The sequence below is a fragment of the Rhinolophus sinicus genome, chromosome 17 (genome assembly GCF_057876585.1).
Source record: "Rhinolophus sinicus isolate RSI-liver-muscle chromosome 17, RSI-T2T, whole genome shotgun sequence".
NCBI classification, from domain to species: Eukaryota; Metazoa; Chordata; class Mammalia; order Chiroptera; family Rhinolophidae; genus Rhinolophus; species Rhinolophus sinicus.
The window spans coordinates 71,184,631-71,201,880 of NC_142517.1; the positions used below are offsets into that span (position 1 = coordinate 71,184,631).

A 17,250-nucleotide genomic window follows, 5' to 3' on the forward strand; every position below is an offset into this window, starting at 1 on the left:
CATTTGGGAGGCTGTGGATTCGAGAGAGCTCGGGAGCTAACCGGGTGAAGTCCGAAACTGGTCCCCTACACCAAGGACAAGGAGAGACCAAAGAGTCTGGCCACTCCAGACTGGGAGGTGGCGGTTTGAAAAAGCAAGGGAACTTAACAGAACGAGGCTTGTCTTGAGCAACCAAAAAGATGAGTACATCTCCGCACCCGCCCTCCGGATTCATAAGTTTATGTAGAGAGAGAGGCCTTACCTGGGTTCAGTCCCGCATTCCATCCAGAAGGTCTCGACAACACCTCTCCCTCTCAAGCCTGAGTCCTTGAAAAGGGTTCCTGCTGTGGACAACGGCAGCTGTTCCAACTGCCGCAGAACTTACGTTTCACGGACAGGAAGGGGCAGGAGCCTAGGATTGCTCGGATGGAGCTCTCGGCCAACCTGAGCTCTCGTCTTCGCAATGACCTCCCCCAACAGATGAGAAGGCCTGGAAACACAACAGCTTCTTTTGCCCTATGACGTCTTAAAAGCCTGAAAAACTCATGGGCCAACTGAATAGAGGAAGGGCCACCCAGTGCAAAAGGAGAGGGCACCTCCTGAGATATTGTTGAGCGGGAATTCTCACTCAGTGCAATTTATTCATCCATTCATTTATTGTACTGCTGGGACAAGAGGTAAATGAAACAGACATGGTCCCCACCCTCATGTCGTGTCTAGTCTAGTAAATGTTGTGGACATTAAATAGAAACAAAAATAAATATATATTCATAAATTGCATATATAGTACTCTGAAGGAAAAGTAAAGACTGTGATGAAAAATTATGACATGTGGTCCTGAGTTAAACTGTGTGTGTGTGTGTGTGTGTGTGCCAGGGAAGGATTTGGGGAGTTGTCAGTGGAAACTAAGAAAGAGACATCTGCACACAGACAACAAGGATGAATATATGTTAGCTGGGGAAATAGTAAGCTATTTCTGGGAAAGCCTTCAATAGATCGTGGAGACTGAAGTCACTCAAAAACTCCCAGGAACCATGTGCAGATGACTTATTTGAATTTTGATACCTATTTTAAAACATTTCCCACTAGTGAAATGTAATATATTTCTAACACTGGTGTGCTAGAGCTAGCTCATAGGGGCTCATTAAAGCCTATTCTAAGTATCTCTTCCCAAATCCACATTCAGTAATGTCATAATGGTAGCTTGAAGCTAGTCATGTTCATAGTCTTTACATCATGGAAACCAGCAAAGGCTACCTATCAGGGCATTTTTTTCTCCCTCCAAAGAGCTGGTTGTGAAACATTTACCAGCACATCATTGCTCTTATGTCAACTGATGCCAGGATGGCTAGGCAAGAAACACCTGGAGAAAGGCAATAAAAGCAGTAACTGAATTAATCCATTATGATTAAAAATTTGGTACAATATTTTGATATTTCTCAAATGGTTTAATATCTTCATAGAGAAAGTATCCAGATTATTTTGGGAACAACAGAATAATCACACATTTAGTTTGCTGTATCTGTAATAAGTTGCTTAATAACAATGGCTCTAGAATTTACCTAAGTCTGATAACAACACTTTTAAAGAGAAAGTATTATTTTGAAAACTACAACACATTTCATTGATTTGTCTTGATAGCATAGGTAGAAAGGTAGAAATGAGCAGGGGAAGGAGGGGACTAGCCCCGGTGAGGAGGCCCCTTACCGGTGCTCCTACTTGGTTCAAGTCCCCTTGCAGCTGCTCTCACTTGGGCCACAAACACCTTGCTCAGCAAGATATTGAGAACAAGATATGTTGTTAGAAGAAGGGAAAATGCTGGAGAGGGAGAGAAACCATCTACTTATCAGAATATACATCCTTCTTCTCAAGACCATTTTTAATGAGCTTTCTCAAATAAATCATGGGAAATTAACAGGTTCATGCTTATGCCCTGAGAAACAACCTTGAGAGCCAGCGGGGAGGACAGGACACCTCAGCAGGTAGAGGGAAAGATAATAGAGTGGGAGAGGAGGAGACAATTCTACCTATGAGATAAAAACCCTCACACAGCGTGAAGAGAGGCTGCTTCCCTCTCTTGGGTCAGCCCGCTCCATGTCTCAGGGTGAACATGATTTTAGTAATAAACTTCTTGCTGTCCTATGCTGCAGAAACTCTGTCTCTTGACTGATTCTTTCCTTCAAGAAGACAAGAGCCGAGGTACAAACGCCATTCCTGGTAATAGTATTACTTTCTATCTATTCAACTTTAATCACTCAAAACCTATTTTCTGATTACTAATTATTGTACCAAGCTCAGCAAGGAAAATGACAATCCTAGGACTCAGAGTTTCCTATATTAATAAATAGCTCAAATATTATGAAATGTAAGATAAAGAGAGGTAAGCATAGATAAAAATGGTGAGGGAGGGAAGATGTCACTGAGAACTTGACTTGATCTGTGCTATCAGAGATGTGTGGAATATCACTTTATTATTATAAAACCAATCTAATATATTGCTGGTGGGAATGTAAAATGGTGCAGCCAGTCTGGAAAAGAGTATGACATTTTCTTACAAAACTAGATGTAAGCTTACCATAAAACCCAGGAATTGCACTCTTTGGCATTTATCACAGAGAAATAAAAATTATGTTCACACATAAACTTGTACACCGATGATCATAGAAGCTTTATTGAGAATAACCCAAAACTGCAAAAACAAAACAAAACAAAACAAAAAACCCACAACAAAACAACAAAAAACAAACAAAACAAAAAACCAGTTTGTTTAGCCATTTCTTTTTCAATGGAGTGGGTGACTAAACAAACTGTGGTACATCTAAACCATGAAATACTACTTGTATAGCTCTCATGGGAATTATGCTGACTTAAAAAGCCAATCTCAAAATGTTAAATACTGTGTGATTCCATTTATATGGCATTCTTGAAATGACAAAAGAATAAAGATGGATAACAAATTCGTGGTTAAGAGTGATTAGGGAGTGGGGAGAGGAAAGGAGGTGTCTAAGGCTATAAAAGGAATTCTTTTGTATCTTGACTCTGGTGATGGTCGTCTGAATCTATACATGTGATACAATTGTATAGAAGTAAATGCATACATACACACAGACACATGCACAAAAATGTGAAATCTGAATAAGTTCCATGAATTGTATCAGTGTCAATTTCTTGTTTGTGACATTGTATAGTTTTTTCAAGACTCTACCATTAGGGGAAACTACTGTGTTTCCCCCAAAATAAGACCTAGCCAGACCATCAGCTCTAGTGCGTCTTTTGGAGCAAAAATTAATATAAGACCCGGTATTATATTATTTATATTATATTATATTATATTATATTATATTATATTATATTATATTATATTATATTATATTATGACCGAGTCTTATATTATTTTTTGCTCCAAAAGACACATTAGAGCTGATGGTCTGGCTAGGTCTTATTTTTGGGGAAACACGGTAAGTGAAGTGTATATAGGGAAGCCTCTATTGTTTCTTCCAACTGCACATGAAACTATAATTATCTCAAAATAATTATAGTTTCAAAATTATGTTAATTCAAAATTATAACATAATAGTAGACAGGAAAGAAAATAATCTCTATAATGCTATCACACTATTATAACAATAGTGGTCATTTCTTTTATTCTTGTGGGTCGTAGTTGGATAAAGAATAGGGTAGAGTTTATTAGAATATCTCAAATCATGAATGATTCTAACAAGACCAAAAATTTCAGTCTTATTTCTTCTCTGTAAAAATGATATATGAGAAGAAAATAGTACAGAATTGCACTGCTGACTCAGTTTCCTCTCTTATTCATTCCATTCCAAATTTGATAAGCTTATCATCCTACCTACATCATCTTTTGCTCTCCTGAGAACAACCACCTTGGGACTCATAGCTAAATCAGATTTCCAGTTAGGGCAGAGTGCTATACAGAGTGTCTTTCCCTACTCTTAATATTTAAAGATACAGCGACAGTCTTTATAGCAGAATGGATCCCAGAGTCTTGGTCTGCTATTGTACTGGAATGTGAGATTTCGGGCTGAATGACAATGAAGTATATTTTTCATCTGATAAGGCAGAAACCCAAGTAGTAATCTGTATGTTTAGTTGGAAATCATAATTGTAGGGTTTGGATCTTTATGTACAATACTCCCACACATACATACACACACATCCAAAATATATACATGTTTTAAGTTCTTCTTATAAATCAATATAGAAAATTAAGTAGAACTTACTGATGAAACTCTGCCATAAATTTGACATTTGAATGCCCTCTCCTGAACAGCCCCAGGTAACATTCAAAAGCCACAATTTAATTTTAGACCAAGAGTAAAAGGTTTATGACCACGTTATTCAAACAAACACATGTTGCCTTGAAATACCACCCTGAACAGGCCATCTGTTTATCTGGGTGATTTTATTTAGTACACAGATCTGATGGATGAATCAGCTACTTTTTGGCATGTTGGGACTGCAGAGAAGGCCAAAGTCTGTAATTCAGCTTCTGCTCATCACTGGTCAAGCAAGAAGCCCTAATGAGAGTGGAGTGACACATGGCTGACTTGAAACAGCAGGTACTGGTCTCTATTTGTCAAATCTCTCTTTCTAGAAGATCCTTCAAATTAGATTTGATATATAATTATATGCATGTCTCTGATGCTTATATGACCCAACAAGATATTATCTTGGGAATATTAATTACATTGTTTATCCTTTCAACTATGTTGTTATTCTGTTCCATAAAAATCTCATGTGTTATGTTTAGTAAATATATATTTTAAAACTAAAACCCTGGAGAGCAAAACAAATTCAGATATTAGATCACTTGCCTGTACTTCTTAGTGTAGGATAATGGTAGGAATACCAATTTGAGTCAAACAGACACATGCTCAAATGTCCGTTCTTTCTCCACCATCTGTAACTTGGGCAAGTTTCTTCACCTCTCTGAACTTCACCTCTCTAAGTCTGTTTCCTCATTTGTAAAACGGGGTTAAGGAAAACGACCACTCAAAGTTTTGTGAGAATTGGCCCAATAATTAGCACAAAGTAGGTGGTCATTAAATGCTAGTTCTAGTCCTTTATTGAGATTTTGTTGGGTAACAGAGTGGAACCATTGAACAGGAATTAGCGTCAGTTCAAGACAGCGTGTGTTAGTGGCTAAGAGTGCAGATCTTGAAGCCAGACTGCCAAGCTATGAATACCAGCTCCAGCACTTTCTACTTATGGAAACTTGGACAAATTATTTCATCTTTCTATTCATCAGTGTCCCCATCTGTAAAGTGTGGATAATAATAGTATACCTAAGGATTAAATGAGTTAATATAAAACACTCAGAATAATACCTGAAACATAGCAAGTACTACCATAGATAAGGTTTAGTTATCAGTATCATTATTACCAGGTGTTGTTTGATAACTTATACTTCATAACGTGTATCTATTACCTCCAAAGACCTTTGTTTTCTTGCCAGTCATTAATAAAACTATTTCTTTTTTCATTGTTTTATATTAAAAATACCTGGGTAAATCTGGCTTTCTGACTTCCTGCCTCATCAAGTCTTCCAAGGTGAAAATACCTGTCAAATGAGGGAATCAATGGCCTTTTTGAATCTCTCTCAGAAGGGGGAGCCAGCTTCAAAGTTGTTTTGAATGTCTGAAAATCTACCCCCAAGCTTGACATTTTCTAAGTTTCGTTCCTTCATTAGAATTCTGTGAGGAAATCCTTTCCCACTCTTAGAGATGATTAGGGAGAAAGAAATAAGTTTATCTAAATCTCCATGGGAAAGAAATGAAAGATAAAAATGAAACTAAGACATCCTTACTCCCTCCTCTTCTCCAATGATGAGTTCATTAATATATTTCAAGGCCATTTTATCACAATAGCTTTAAAAAACTTCCTTATTGTTTTCTGTTTTAATGAAACTGCATATTTAATTATATTACATAAAAAAATTCTACAACCCAGAATAATAATGGTGTCCTCTGCATAGAGAAATGTGGCACTGCTATTCTCCAACAGCAGGACAAGTATTTTGAGTGAATGTACATCGGGGTAAAGTATTTGCACTCTTCCTGAATACTCTTATGCTCTGCTTCCCTTTGACTAAGGTAATATGTTTTCAAGATGGCTGCCTCAGGCTGGGAACATGGGTTTTCTCCATAGCCATGGCACAGCTTCCAGTCCACACCATCACACTCCTGAGTGAGTGGTGACAGTTCTGTGCTTTATGGACTAACCACAGACTCAAAGACAGCAAAAGCCAAAGGAAGTGGGGAGTGTGGGGGAGGGGTGTGCTCATCTCATTCAGTTTGGCTATCTTCTAAAGTAAAGGGACCAAGACAGGGAACTATCTTTAAAAGAACATTGTGAGACTCTTTTCTTTGCTCCCTAAGAAAAATTCCTGCACTCTCATCCTATTTCAGATCCTGAGTCACATCGCAACATCCATGAGGCACTGAACCCTCCTGGAACTCATGAAAGACAGTTCACAGTTCAAAGAAAGAGTTCTTAGTCATAAAGCTGACCTTATACAGAAGGGGGTGCTTACTCACCCAGAGTGGCTCTACAAACTGTGAGAAGCCCACCGAAGTTCCTCCCTCCTTGCCTTCTCCCCCATAATAATTGATTATTCAGATATTCACTGCAAATGATTTGTAATTTGAGATAAATTGTTCCCGTCTTTAGTTGACTTTTGAAAAAAATAAAATTACCACTGAAAAACAGGAGAAAACATATCTAATTTTTTTATCGCTTATCAAATATATAGACTATTTTAAAAGTTTAGCAGGGAAAACACTACGAGTAAGTATCCTTTACGAATACGATTGAAGATGGCTGAAAACTGCTAGCCTATTAGTTACTAGGTGGCCACGTAATTCTGCACAAAGTTCTAATAAAAACAGGAGTATTAGAGGGAAGAAGGCACTGCTGTACATTTAGGTTGGAATGACCTGACCTAGGTGGAGAGAGAGTCCCGGGGAAGACCCCACTGATTGTCTCTGGCTTCCTCAGGACAGTCAGAGAGCAGTACAGTGACCACAAGAACCAGATGTGCTTGGATAGCTCAACTTCATGCATTTTTTCCTCAAAAGAACCATTTTGCTAAATATAACTAAATATGATCTAATTTTCATATTGAAAAGACTTCTCTAAGACAAATTGGGAAAAAGTGTCCTGTCCCACATGTTCTGGTTTGAGGTTAGGAAAATATAGCCTTTATAATAAGGAATGCATAAGTCAGAGCTGGGCAACTTGTGCTGAGGGAAGAGAAACACTGCTGAGCGCTACCAAGCCAGACAAGTGTGAGAGTTTTCGGGGTAGAGAGATGTCTCACCTGACTAGGATGTAAGAAAGAAGGGTAAGGAGTTCAAAAAGTTGGCCTGCAAGGTCTTCTAAATAGAGTAGGTCCCCTGAAACAAGGAGGAAGGTAATATCCGGAAGCAGTGTTTTACACTACAGCTGAATTGTGGTTCAGAAAACCCAAACCATATGTGGGCCCAGCCCAGGAAGGCGTCTGAGGTTTGCTTTCCTCCTTACTTGCGTGCCTGGCTCCTCCATCCAGCTATCGATTCTTCCTCACACAAAACACTTGAGAGTAATTTATCTAGGAAGTTACTCAAAGAAAGTTTGTTTCAGGGAAAACAAAATTTTTGAAGAGTTAGAAGACACCCATTGTTCTAAGGAGTTCAAAATTACTTTTAATCTTCCTATATATATTCTGAGTTTATTTATACTTCCTTTAGTGGAAGTATCCACAGTTTACACCCACAGTTTTGTACTGGGGGGCAGAAGGGGGTGGTTCCAGCACAGTGGGCCTAATCCATACACTCTTTTCTGGAACTTTAACAAGAATCAACAGGAGACAATGGTCAAAGTTAGCTGCTCAGTTTTAAGTTCCAGTGTTTTTGCTGCATGGGGCTCATCTCAACAAAGACAGTTTTATACCAGTATGATTGTCATGCTCAACCCCTTAATTGCTCCTCTTGAACATGAGAAAGTATGAGTTACACAAGTACATTAAGAAGCCGAAAGGGTGTAATTTCTCCAGCAGTGAAACAGGGAAACTCACTGATAGATTCACATTACTATTCTACTTGCATGTCCGTCCATGTCTTAATGGCCATCCATGCCTCAACAGCTCCACTTGCTAAAAATGTTTACATTGAACTCAAATCTAAGTACCTAGGCTTTTAACTATTTAAACTATTGTGTTAACTATTGTGTTATTGTGACTATAAAAGTAATACATGTGTACTATAGAAAGTCTGAGAAAACAGAACCTAAATATAGAATAAAAACTCAATTCTAACCCATAAACAAGTGTTGTTAACATTTTAATGTATTTATCTTAGCCTTATTTATATAATAAACATGTATACAAACACATACAAACACATCACTTGTAACGTAACTGAGACCACAGAATATAGTATTTTGAATCTTACTGTTTTCACTTAATAATATATCATTAATATTTTCCTATAATTTAAAATAGTCTATGAAAACATTATAATGAATGCATACTGTTCCATAGTATAAATACATCATTATATATAAGCTTTTCTCTATTGAGTTTTTGTATTTTTTCAAATATTTGCTCTTCTAAATAATAATTTAATAAACATCTTAAGACATGAATCTTTGATTGTTTTACTCTGTGGGGTAGATTGTTGAATGTGAAATTATTAGCTCAGAGAGTATGGGCTTTATTTTTAGAATAATGCATTAATTTATATTCTTAGAAGCAGTGTATAAGAATGTTATTTTATTATCCTGTTTTCAAAATTGAATATTGTAATTTAAAAATTCTTTATTACTGTAAGGAGCAAACTATGGCCATTTCATCGTTTCAAGCCTCATAGTTTTCAAGAGGTTTCATTTCTCCAGGAGAGAAGAAGTTGATTACATGTATGGCTTCATATCTACATGTCTATCCACAAAGCCTTCCTTAACTATCATAAATGGAACCACTTGATAGTGACTATGATATTCTCAGTGTAGTGTTTTGAGAGAAACTCACCCGTCTCTTAGCGTGTGCCTTGCAGAATCAGCCTGTCAGAGTACTGGCTGCAGAAAAGAGAGGAAGGGGGCCAGGCCTAAAGAAGGGAAGTTCTCAAAGCTGGAGTGGTACCATGAGAAGGGCAGGCCCTGTCAGAGCTGCTATAACTGGAGGACTTTGCACACTGGGAAAGGAGGGGAAAGAAGATACAAAAGAGTCTTCAAGGATGTGAAGGTATTGAGACAAACACTGTCTAATAGCCTGTCTTACTGAAAACATTATTATTGAGAGGAAAGCCTAGAGAGGATGCTAGAATGGGCAGAAATCATTAACACTCTGAGAGCAGTGGGTGTCAGATTGAGATGCTTGCTAGAAATGAAAGAGGTCAGACCTACCCATCTGGTGAGCAGCTTCCTGTCAGGTAGCAGACAGTGAAAAGATGGTCATCTAGGAAGACAGAGCATGCCATCCGGAGTGAAAGGTGGCAGCTGTTGTTCAAGATAGCATTTGGCATTGAGGAGTTTCTGCGTGACCCCTAGTGGGTGTCCCTGACCTTGACAGGTCATGGAGAGCAAATGCATTGTCTGCCCAAATGTGAGGCTAGATCAGGGTTTCAAAATGTGCAAAAGCAGATCCTGGTTCAGGGGAGGACTAGCAGGTAAGGACAATCTGAAGATCTGGACAAGCTAGGTCAGATCTTTGCACCCAGCTGTGCAAACAGGAAGCCAGTTACTAGCGTTGATATGCAAGGTGTGGGCTGGATGAGGAGATCCTTGAGACCTATGACCCCGACTCAAGGCCTGGGATTGAGCCCAGATTCTGCCTCCATGTGGGGGTTGAAAGGTCTCAGCGAGAGGGACTGGCAAACTGAGTTGACAAGGAACCAGAAATGTCATCAGAGAAAAGAAGCAGAGAGCTCACGAGGACACCCAAAATAAAACTCAAAATAGTGCATTTCATCCTATTTAAGTTCATGAACAACTGGAAACTTCAAATGATAAATTGCAAGAGATTTATGGGTGAGGGGAAAAGAAATGTATCAGAAGAGGCCCAGTGAGGAACGAACAAAAACTGTAACTGTTAAAGTAGCCTAAAAGGAATGAAATGAATAGCCAAAATGAAGCGTATTTTGATGCCAGCAAAGGGGTGGGGGCTAAAAAGCCGAAGGATTTGTAGGGACAGCTTTTTTTTTTTTTTTAAGCCAGTTTATAGTAAATGAAGAGCATGAGATTAATGGTGACTTTAAAATGGCTAAGATAGTGAACTGATTTTCTTAACCTGTCTTTAATAAGAGAAAAGGAACCAAGCAGCCGTTTCAATTAGGTGGTAATGTGGAGTTTGCAAAAATGTCCACAGCTGGTAGGAAAAACCTGGAGACTATAAATATGCAGCTCAGCAGGTCTTGTTGAGATTCATCCTTGATGTGATGCCTACAAATAATCCACACTCTGCAGGGAAAGGGGTGGGCAGAGTGGGGGAGGGGCGGGAGGAGGGAAGGCAGCCACCTATTTAGCCCCTAGAAGAGTGCCATGGAGCCTGCTGGAGGAGACAGGTATTATATAAGCGCTACGTGAGCTAGCCTCACGACAGTCCTAGGAAGCAGGCACTACGTGTGTTCCCACTCCAGGAAATACCCCTTAGGATCAAGCAGTTAGGAACAAGGGTCAGGAGCTGTAGGCAGGAGTCAACATCATCATGTTTTTCCTCATGTCTCTAACGTGTTCAAGACCATTTGCCAGAGGCACTTTTGGAAAAAAAACTACCTTAGTTTTGAAGAGCATGTTATATTTTGTTCAATCCAGCAAATACTTGCCAAATATCTATTACATGCCTCACTTGTGCTGGGGGAGAGTGAAGACAACAAAACTATATCCAGTCTCTGCTTTTGTGCAGCTTATGAACTCATGGACGCACCAAACACCAAATGAGAAAATAGCGCAAAATAGTGGAAGCTAAATACCCAGCATGTGAAGTACGGGACCTAAGGGGCAGGCCAAAGAACAGCGGTCCTCGTGGGGACTTTTGACATTAGGAACACGTCAAGAAGGGGACACTTGAAATGGGCCCTAAGGATGGGAAGGATTAAGGCAAAACAGAGTGTGGGCTCTCCTTGCAGGGGTTAGAATAGCAGGTAATGTGTGTTGGGTGAACAGTAAATCAGCTGACGTGGGAATAGAGAGCTCATGCTGGGAAATGAGAGGGGATGAAGTAGACAGAACACCAAGTAGCAAAAGATCAGAGTACTAGAAAAAAAGGAACAGAACCTGACCCGGTCAGCAAGGAGTTATTTGGTGTTCCCGAGTAAGACAGTGACATGAGAAGAACGGAATTTAGAAAGGGGGTCAGTTCTGGAGAACGCAGAAAGGAATGGAGCATGAACAGACGGTTACGAGGGTATGCCTTTGACAGAAACATTACTTTTCCTGTCACCACCTTGGTCTAGCGACCACAGCCTCTCAGCTAAAGACTTGAACTGGTTTCTAAACTGGGCTCCCTGCTGCTCTCCTTGCCCTCATTTGGTCTATTTCAACGTGGCAGCCAGAGTGATCCTGTTCAAGTCTAAACAGATTATATCACTCCTCTGTTGAGACCCCTCCAGTACCTACTAATTCATGCAAGGAGAAGGCCAAGTCCTCACAACGCCCCAAAACTTTGTACCTGATCCAGTGCCCACCTCCCATTCCTTCTCAGACCTCATGTTCTACTTCTTTTCCCTTCCCTTACTCATGCTGTTCCCCGAATGTGGTGCTCACAGATCTGCCAACAGGATCTTTACACTTGTTGCTCCCTCTGCCTGGTTGGTTCTTTCCCCAGATGCACAGCCTCTACCCATTCACACCTTTACTTAAATAGCACTTTCTCAGTGAGGCCTTCCCTAGCTACCTTTTCTAAAATCATAAAAATCCTACGCCCCCAACACTTTCTAACTCCCTTTCTTACCTTGTTTTTTTATTCATACTGATCACTTTCTAATATGCACGTTTTTAAAAATTAAATCATTGGCTGTGGCCCCCTCTATCCCTATGAGGCAGAGATTTTTGTTTGTTTTGTTCATTGTCATATACTTAGCACCTAGAGCAGAACTTGGCAGACATATGTATTGGATGGATGGATGGCTATCTATCACAGAAAGCTGAAAAGGATTGAGATTGTAAAGTGGATGATAGCTGTAAGAATGGAGGAGGAGGGGTAACGATGGAGAGATTGTATAAAAATGCCAGAGCCTTTGAATTACTGAAGGAATAATTAAGGAAATGCATGTCCTTTCAGCAGAAGTCCTGCTATTACTCAAAGTGTCTGCAACATGGGCTGACAAGGTCAGAGTTTTATGAAGGAGAATCATCTTTAAAGCATGCTGAATATCTGAATGAGATCCATTAAGTGACCTGTTACATTAATTAATCTCAAGTTTTTCTTTCCAGGCTATTCCTAAAGAGGTTTTGAAACATGTACTTTCCCCCATCTATCTTTAATTCTGCTTGATATTAATGCAAAAACAAAATCCATTTTAATGCTGGTCAAAATTCTAAAATCAGTATTAGTGTGTTTTATTTACTTATCGAGTTCATTTTTAAAATAGTATTTTGAGGTTTCTCATGACAAACATCTTAATCTATTGTTTTACAATTAGAATTCTCAAAGATAATACACTGAACACTGAAAATAAGAAAAAAGATATGCGTGATATTAAGGAAAGAAACATAAATCTGAGTGAAAAACATGAGGATAAAAACAAGAAAGGGGTGGATTCAGGATTTTTTCTAAAGTGCTGCTATGAATACTTGTCAGACTAGAGTTGAGGATTGGTCGATATGCAAGAACAAGCAAATGGGGTGGGGGTGGGGATTGGGGATGGGGTGGGCCTGCCCATGCTCTGATGGACTAGAGAGGAGCAGAGGGAGGCTTTGCATAAAGTGCTTAACATCCTGTCAGCATCCAACTGGCAATATGTGGTCCAGATGGCCTAAGGACACAGAAGGTACATGTAGACAGTACTAAGAGGCTTAGAGGACCTGAGCAATTAAAAGAGGGGGAGGGATGAAGGGACTGATATAATTGAGGCTTCTACACGTGTAAAACACAGAAGTGTGCAAGAAATATCACATCTCTTTATTTTCTTCCAGTCACCTTCTTCTAAGCCATGCTTCCATCCCAACAGGCAAGTTGGAAATTCAAAGCTATTCTTGCACCATTCTTCTGTTACCTTTTCTATTTCAAGGTTGTTTCAAAGTCCTGGAATTATTATATATAGTGCCAAGGTGGTGCTGGTGGTGGCAGCAGTGGTGATTGAAGATGACTGCTCAGACACTGCTGTTGTCAGCCCATGTGTCTCTTTAGATCCACCACTGTGCTGCTTCTTCGCCAGGACTAGGACACAGGACAGTCCTGCCCGCCATATTTACTGAGTAACCATTACCTGAGTATCTCAGAGCAATGGTTTTAGGCTTCTAGGGGGGAAAATGAAAAAAAAAAAAAAAAAAAAGGAATTAAACTCTCCTAAGATGAGGAAACATGAAAGGTCACTAACCCTTGAATGGGGAAAGATTAATGGGTAAAATACAGGAAGAAAACATAAGTTAATAACTTAAACATTACCTTGCCATTAATAGAGACATCCTAGCCTATAAATAAATCGATAGCAGCAAATCTGAATAAAAGTAACCATCTTCCTTCCTGGTGTGGGCAGTGGAAACACACTGCCCACATCCCCTTTCAAGGAAGAAGTTGCCTGAACTCTTACCCTGCAGAGCTGACCCTGCTGCAGAGGGCTTCTGCTCCCAAGCACATGCCCTTCCTGGGGCAGCACACATCCAGTGACTGAGGTAGGTAGGGGTATGGAAACCAGACCATTTCAGCCAAATGTGGGACAACCCTGATGGGCCATGTGGGGTGGGTCAAGGCTTTGCGAACCTACATCACAGTTCTTCTGTCCCTCTGCCCAACCTTGCTTTCACCCCTCCCTCCTACAGGTGTTCATCTCTAAAAAGTATCCTGCACACCAAAATCATCTCAGCATTTGCTTCCAGAGAACACGACCAGCAAGTTTGTCTAGGAGTGGTGCTCAAAAGCAGTTACTAAGATGGGATTTGGGAGACAAATCACTAGCCAATGAGGACCCAACTAGCAATGGATGGAACATGACATCCCCTGGCTCAAGGTGACAGTGCATTGGGTGGTAAAATGGAAAAATGTATCCATAGCAAGGAATGCACTAGTGGATGAGGTTTATCAGGTGTTGAGAACTAAGGGAGAAATAGTAATTATAGGAACAATGGGATTGGATGAGTATTGCCAAGAGCTACTGATATACTAAAGAAAATGAAAAGATGCAGGAATGAACAGGCAACCGAAAGCCAAATAGGAAAGCCAAAGAATCTCCCTGGTAGTTTACAAGAGGCTCTTATACCCTGCAGCTGACCCCCAACCCAAGCCCAGGAGTAAATCTAGTGCTCATCTCCTGAGATGGTTAAATTTCCAAGCAGATGTCTTATCCCAGTGTAGATGGGGCAAATGGGACCCTGATACTTGGGATAAAAACATCTAGAAAGATGCCCCCCTGAAAGTTGCAAACCCCTAGAATCCTTGGGTGATCAACTGTCCTTGTTTCTGCTGATGGAGGGGTTTCCTGGGATGTGGGACTTTCTGTACTAAAAGTGGGACAAAAAGTGGGCAAATCGGGGCTGCTGTTTACCCGGTAACTCCTGTGAGCCCTCTAAGCCTACAGAAGTGGCCTGTCTCTTGCTACTTGGAGTTAGCACTTCCCTCTTGCTTGAAATCAATGAGTTTCCCCCCTTCCAGGTGGCAAGTCCCACTGAAGATCTAACCCAAGCTCTCTTCCCGGCTATGAGGCTGGTAAGTAGGATTCAGTCACAGCATAAGCACCGTGGGACATGTTGGGCCTCTTAAGGGAGAAAAGGGACTCTATTCCCAAGGAGCTGCCAGGCTGAGCCAACATATCTGGGTAGATGCCAGGGCAGTACCAGGGCGACTGGGTTCTTGACCAAGATAAATGGAACGTAAGATTAGAGAGTTTATTGATTGGGGAGCACTCTCCAGAGATGGAGGATTTATACCTCGGCAAGAACCCCAGGAGATGGTGTCACATTGCTACTAGGATGGTTCCTAGAAGCATGGAAAAAGCTATGACCCATAGTAAACAAATTTGGAATGCCAGAATTTCCTTGGCAGATTGAGGAAGAAAGAATTAAAAGGTTCAGGGATGTGGACACGCTAGAGTGGATGTATTACAAATTTTGTGAGGCCTGCAAAGCAACCAAAGGATTATGTTCCACAGAACAGCCTAGGGGACATACCAATAACCAAGACCATCAGGGATAGGCGTCAGGAACACACTGGTGAGAGGGGCTCCAGCAACACTAAAATGTTCAGCAATGATGAAAGCACAACAAATGGTGATAGGCTAGGACCCCAAATGATAGGACCCCAAAATAACAGAGGCCAAGTGTGTAACACCTGATGCAAGCCAGGTGGATACAATTTTCCCAATGAACAAGGGGAGAGTAGCAACCCAGCGGGCCTGACCTGCAGGGTTACGGAGATTATAGGGCTCTTCGGACCAGAAGACTACTGAATCAGAAACTCTGGGGTGGGACCCAGAACTGTGGCTTAGCAAGCTCTCCAGGTGATTCTAATGGAAGCTAAAGTTTGAAAACCACTGAGTTAACAGAACACAGGTATAACAGGGCTGACTTTGGAAAGCAGTACCATGCCAGGAAACCCAGCAAGTCCACGTCAATCATAGCCGGGGACACCTGTGCTAGAATGTTCTTTGCAATTTAGAAAAGGCTTTGCTTTCTCTTTAGCCAACAAGAGAACAACAAGTTTACAGAGCAGTCACAGATTAGAGTCCCTTTGCACTATACATTTCTACTTAGGAAATCTCAAACTGGGGTCTTTGCAATTGTGAGTGCTGAGCGATGAATAGCTCCACCCCTTGCTAAACTGAGCAAGGCAACATGCTGACCATTTCTGTCCACCAAACCTGCTGCTTTCTTTGATTTGAGCTGACAAATATAGGTCAAACGCATCAATCCCACCTTGTAACTTTGGACTTTATTACCAGCAAGAAGGGAAGAGTTTGGAAAAGGTAGGGCGAGCCCCAGGAGATTGTGGACGAGAGGCTGGGTTATACTTAAACACAGTTCATGAGCTAATACCAATTTGGAAACATATTAGACCAGAATTTCAAAGTGCTATTTAATGTCTGAGATATGAAGTACTTATTTTGTAGATGATTCGCCATCTCATTTCTCTAGAGCCTTCTTGCAGCAATTTCAGAGGCTGAAGGACATTTTCTTTTCCTTACATTGTTTTTTGCTGAAAGCATAAATCTAAAGTTGAGTCTTTTCCTGGAACTTCTGAGAAGAAACTTACAAGGAAAATATCTGATCACAAGATACACGATCGTGTATCTAACCACCGAGACATAGCTTCCCCACTCTTTTTGACTCCCTCACACCTCTGAACTCTTGCACAAACCATGTATATGTGTGGAATACGTCTGCTCTTTTGTTTACCTGGCCTAGTCTTATTCATTGAGCATGCTCAGTTAAAACATATTTTCCAGGAAGTCTTCTGGATGGATTAGAATATGTCCCCTTTGGTTTGTTGTTTGTTTCTATGAATTTGATCAAATCACAATCAAAGCTATCTCTTTAATGAGGCTTGGACTTTATTCCAACACTTTTTTGACATTCTTGGAAGTGTACATGTGTATGTACTTAGTTGCCTGTGGAAATGTGGCCATGATTCCTGAGTAATGAAGGCTGAGAAAGAGCCAAAGGCTATTTGGGAGTCTAATGATATAATTGGGAGGGGCAGACGCTGTCCCTTCTACTGGATGGAGAAGACCAAGGATAGCCCTGAAGACGGTAGCTATCTTTCCTGATGACTATGTCATATATGCCCTGTTAGAGATGGTTTACATCAGTGATATGTTAGAGTCGGCTGGCTCCACTTGCTGTGCCAATTGTGCATGTCCCTTTCCAACTTTAGGTTCTGTGGTGTCATGTCAAGAGCTTAAAATTGGCCATGATAGGAATATTTGCATCTTTATATCATGGAAGTCAGCAAATGTTGCAAACCAAGGTTTCTTTTTTAATCCAGCAAGCAGATTTATCAACACTCTACTGTATTCTTTTTTAATTCCATATCTACCTCTAACAGGCTCAGGCTTCCCTCTGCATTCTCGAACATACAGTGTATAAATGTATTTGTCCACTAATTTTATCTTGCAGGTCAGA

General features: G+C 40.5%; 1 protein-coding gene across 1 annotated transcript in view; it reads right to left on the reverse strand.

The window, feature by feature from the left end:
* Window positions 1-13,305: 13,305 nt before the first annotated feature.
* Window positions 13,306-17,250, reverse strand: part of NECTIN3 (nectin cell adhesion molecule 3) — a 129,087-nt gene continuing 125,142 nt past the window's right edge. The window contains exon 8 of the mRNA XM_088794427.1: window positions 13,306-13,434. Coding sequence (XP_088650553.1) covers window positions 13,321-13,434 — 114 coding nt within the window. The 3' untranslated portion in view covers window positions 13,306-13,320. The remainder of the gene's footprint in view (window positions 13,435-17,250) is intronic.